The sequence below is a fragment of the Atta cephalotes genome (genome assembly GCF_000143395.1).
Source record: "Atta cephalotes unplaced genomic scaffold scaffold00025, whole genome shotgun sequence".
NCBI classification, from domain to species: Eukaryota; Metazoa; Arthropoda; class Insecta; order Hymenoptera; family Formicidae; genus Atta; species Atta cephalotes.
The window spans coordinates 866,472-871,499 of NW_012130089.1; the positions used below are offsets into that span (position 1 = coordinate 866,472).

At 30.2% G+C, this 5,028-nt stretch overlaps 1 protein-coding gene across 1 annotated transcript; it reads right to left on the reverse strand.

Annotated features, from left to right (window-relative positions):
• Positions 1 to 939: 939 nt before the first annotated feature.
• LOC105620233 (gastrula zinc finger protein XlCGF57.1-like) lies at positions 940 to 4,837 on the reverse strand. The gene is made up of 12 exons (XM_012201737.1): positions 4,813 to 4,837; positions 4,307 to 4,372; positions 4,157 to 4,222; positions 3,797 to 3,864; positions 3,578 to 3,704; positions 3,204 to 3,498; positions 2,930 to 3,032; positions 2,577 to 2,840; positions 2,427 to 2,450; positions 1,954 to 2,275; positions 1,485 to 1,828; positions 940 to 1,279 (listed from the first exon to the last, which is right to left on the reverse strand). The coding sequence occupies exons 1-12, from the start codon at positions 4,835 to 4,837 to the stop codon at positions 1,037 to 1,039; spliced, it is 1,947 nt and encodes a 648-aa protein (XP_012057127.1). The 3' UTR covers positions 940 to 1,036.
• Between the last annotated feature and the right edge of the window lie 191 nt (positions 4,838 to 5,028).

The window sequence follows — 5,028 nt, forward strand, 5'->3', positions numbered from 1 at the left end:
AATTAACAATTTATTCATAAAGAATAAAATAGACTGTACGTTTCTTAAAATTATATATACCAAAAAGATATGTATTAATTATGCAAAATATATCATCTGAAAAATAAGCGAAAATTAAAAGTTGTATTGTTTCAATGCTCAAAAAGTATTCGTACAGACGAAAAACCAAAATTTTTAAAATCAAGAATAAGCTTGTTTGTTTATATTAGAACAGAATGTATTTATTATATAAAATTACTAATTAATGTTTATTTTCTATAAATAAGACTTTTTTTTATAACAAATTTTCTTGTACGAATACTTTTTGCTCTCACAGTATGTGCACGATAATATAAATCTTGTTGTATACCATAATCATAATCAAAGTCATGATTTCTCGCATAAGAATAATTAAAGTAAATCTAATAACAAACTCGGTCACTCGCCAAATTAATGCATATTAAAAACTGCTATATATGAAATTAGCAGAAATTAAAATTAAACGTAAAAACATATGAATATTTTAAACAATTAAATAATAACATGTTATTTAATAGAATGTATTTAATAGAATATATATTATTTCATTATCGAGGTTGATTACATTATGTCATTGCATTTAGATATTTTATATAAAGCAGCCTTTTCAATGTATATTATAATCCAATGTGGAGCGAGTGACCGAATTCACCATAATAGAAGTGCCATCAAGCAATATGTATAATGTATAATAAACATAATGTATATTGATTGAAAATAAATCGATCTGATAATGATTTGCGCAAATATTCCTTAAATTATTCAAAAAGATACGCATTAAATTATAATATAATTAAATTATATACAACGGTAAACTCGTATATAATTATGCACTAAACTTATGCACAAAATTTTCAAATCAATTTACTGATTATGTTTTTCTTATGACTTAGCTTCGTTATCCAAAACTTTCTTTTTTTGTTTTTTATATGTTTGCATAAACCTTAAAATATTCAAAAATAGTTCGCATAAATATTCAAAAAGGTATAATCGTCGCTTGTATAATATCTTTTTGTTCCTAATTTTGATTAGATATTTCTAAAACGTGAAGAATGACATCGTCCACCGTTTTCGTTGTCAAAAGAGATTTCACTATTTCGTCATTCACTGTGTCGACGACGACAGTGAATAGAAGTTTGACATTTTGTCGCAGCCTCTCAGTAAACACCATGTTAGTCTCCGATGTTATCGGCTCATGTCCGCATCTTCTGATTACAGCCTCGAGGACATCTTGTATTGGAGCATCCGGCCAACCAAATAGCTGCCAGTATTAAATTAATACAATTAATTTAAAAGATAATGTAACAAAATTAAATTAAAAGACTTATACCTGTAACATAAAGTATAAATTTTCTCAAGATAATAATAATAAAGAAAGTTAAATATCTGGCAAGTGAGAGCATTTAACGTGGTAATTCATGCGTAATAATAAAGTTGTATAAATATAAAACTACGTAAGATTATACCTGTAATGTTTCCTCATCGATAAGTAATCTCAAGAGATCTACAATGGCTTTCAATAACTCGTCGGTGGAGAGTCTTCTAGATTTGCCGGTTTTCATTTTGGCAACAGCGGTCGATGCGATATTATACAATTGCGTTTGCAAATGTTTCTTCTCAACCTCGTTCATTACGTCCTCCAATAATTCCCGATGCTTCGCCCGAATGTGTCGCATCAGACAATCTTGTCGGATAAACACTCTATTGCATTCGACGCATGATTGGGGCGGTTCGCGTCTGTGAGTGTTGAGGTGTGCTTGCAATGACGATTTCACCGAGAAGGCCTTGGAACATTTGTCGCATTTGAACGCTGAAATGTAATGTAAAAAGAAATTTATGTATAATATAATAAAACGAAGTGTGCGACGTATTTCAAAAATATTATATACATTTTTTTTAATAATAATTCCCTTCTATAACATAAATATAGCTTACGTTTGATGCCAGTGTGTAGCACTTTGTGTTTCATCAAATCTTCTTTTCGCATGAAACCCTTATCGCAGACTTCACACGTAAATGGAATCGCTCCCTCATGTACAAACTTCTTGTGGATATTCAAACGCGCCTTCCGATTAAATGCCTTGTCGCACACATCACAGTAGAAACCATTTTCTCCAGTGTGATGGAACACATGTGCTCTTAATTGCGCTGCTTGAATGAATGATTTGCCACAATACTGGCATACATGTGGTTTTTCACCCGTGTGTGTCCGTAAGTGACGATTCAGCGTTTCACGAGCGGCAAATTTTCTCTGACACTGGCAATGCAAACACTTGCATTAATATTCGCATAAAAATGCATTAATAGAAATTAATTGCTCTTGTAAAGTAAAAAAAAAACTATGTGTACTTTATGTATCTTGAAACCTCTTTAGTTCAATACCGATTCATAGACAATTAAAAACTTACGAAAGCACATGTCCGTTCAGTTAGCTTGTAATATAAAATGACACAATAAAAGTTAGTTATTATTTCTATACTTAATCATCAAGAGAAATACGTAATATTAAGCAATTGTGTAAATACTCGTACTGCATAAACTCAATAAAAAATACTTACGTATTTACATTCAAACGGCTTCTCTCCGGTATGTACACGACGATGCTTTTTCAGCGCGAGCGGTGACAGGAACGTCTTCGGACATAAATCGCATTGGACTGGTCGTTCTCCCGTATGCATGCGTTCGTGTACCAACAACTGTTGATACGTAAAGAATTCCTTTGGGCAATAATTGCATTTCTTTTTTTGTCTCTGAGGCGTACCCGCGTGAGTACGCAAGTGTTCCCGCAAGTTATCCTTACGCGTAAAGTCTTTCTTGCAAACCTACAACATCGTTCATTTGCTCATTATAATGTCTAATTTTCTATAATCTCTAATTTTAAAGAATTATTAGTGGATAATCGTGTACTTACTTGACAACTGAATTTATTAAGTATGTTACCATGACAACCAGATTGCATTATATGTCGATTTAAGTGATAGCTCCGAGAAAAATAAGTATCGCAAGGATCACATCTAAAAATAAAATTTTGTATAAAAATATAAATCTTAGACTTATTATATTATTAATAAAAACTGTAATAGAAAATGAAAGAAATTATTATGAAGTATGAGTATGATCGAATTTTATAACAATAATTTTACATTTAATGAAAATAACTTAAATGCATGCTGATATGAACATACTTAAAAATTTTGCGATCTCCGTGTGTCGTATAGCGATGCTTATTTAAAGCTTTCTTATCACGAAAAGAAGAACCGCATTCATTGCATGTGCACGAATCGCAAGTCCAATGTATGACTACATCGTGTCTTTCCAGAGATGCTTTTTTCTTGAAGCTGAGATCACAATGTGAACACTTGTATTCTCCGCCGCTATGGGCCGTCTTTAAGTCTTCCGCACAGCAATGACACTGCGTTTCGGGCACGGGTTTGATGAGAGGTTTTTCATTATTATTCTTTTGGCCCTTAGAATCCGAATCTAGGAATATAAATAGATTGTAAGATTCTTTGTATTGTGAGAGTGAACAAATAATCTTATTTAATGCATAGCCACAAACCTTCAGCATTTAAAAGTGGATCATCTTCATCCTCTTCCTCTTCTTCTGAATCATAACTTGCTATATTACTAAGTATGTTGTTTGAGTCATCTTCCTCTCTGCATGTGTCTGCATGCTTCTGCAACATCTGTTTCAGAATTATAAATCATTAAAAGGAACGAAAAGCATGAGAAAATAACAGATATATAAAATATAATCTTAAAAAAACTTATAACTTACGTCCTTTGATTGGAAAATACGTTGACATGTCACACATTGATAATCAGTTACAATTGAAATAACCACACCTTTAACAAAATAAAAACATATTATCAAAACTATATTATGTAGTTTTGCGGGAATTACGAATATATTTATAATTTGCAAAAATTATGAAATTATATTTAAAGATATACATACAAGATGCCTCAAAATTTAGTTTTAAAAAATATACAGTTGCCAAAAATTAAAAGCAATTTATCAACTTTATCAAAGATTGTACAATCATATTTAAGTTCTAAGACATTCTGAATTATCTAAAAATGTCTAAGAATTTAATATGATCGTACAATTCTTAATGTATATACAAAATATAATTACCTTTCTTATTGGCAGTGGTTGCACTATCAGTTACAACTAAAGATTCGTCTTGTGAGAGGTCCATATCTGCAAAATCAGAATATTCATTTTGTTTTAAATATTTAGAATTATTACAGTATTAAACATTTTACTTCTGAATGATCAAATTACCAAACACGATCCCATTGGTTTCGTCCACAATTAGATCATGACTACACTCCTCAATCTTCAGGATTTCTGCAAGAAAATTTGTTGAATTATTTAAAAGAAAGAAATTCCTGAACATAAATAACACATTAAATCAAATAAAATTAAGTTTATCAATTCTTGCATAATCTTAACTTCCATATATTATTTTAATATGTATATTAATTCATTCACTAATCAAACTATTCTAATATCTATGCAACTTTTCAGTCTTAATTATTTATTAGAAATTTAAATATTATATAAAATAAAGAATATTTGGATATATAATCTTTGCATAAATATATAAGAATATATATATATAAGAAGCTATATTTTACAAAGTTGGCTCTTCATGATTTTTTAATTTGTTTATTTGAGTAGGGATACAAGTTTTATAGTCTATCATACATAAACATTCGCATATGATTTCGAAAGTGATATCCTATATCTCGCATTCATAAAGAGAAATCTAAGTCAATTTTACTCACCTATTTTCTCCATTCCATTTGCCATTGTGTCACGTAATAATTTCTATCTCCAATTTTCTTATTCAATTGTATGAGAGATTTTTCCTTTAGATAAACCAGTCTATTCTTACTTTCTGCTTTCATTCCACATTAAGAACATCTGCAAGCAATAAGCAACATTCTGAATATCAGTCACTCATATTCAAGAGACAATATCTACTCATAAGGCCAACCTTG

Coding starts and splice junctions, on each gene's coding strand:
- LOC105620233 (XM_012201737.1), bottom strand. CDS start 4,837: ATGGCAAATGGAATGGAGAAAATAG. Junction 4,223..4,306: donor AACCAATGGGATCGTGTTTG/GTAATTTGATCA, acceptor CTGATTTTGCAG/ATATGGACCTCTCACAAGAC. Junction 3,499..3,577: donor TCCACTTTTAAATGCTGAAG/GTTTGTGGCTAT, acceptor TTATATTCCTAG/ATTCGGATTCTAAGGGCCAA.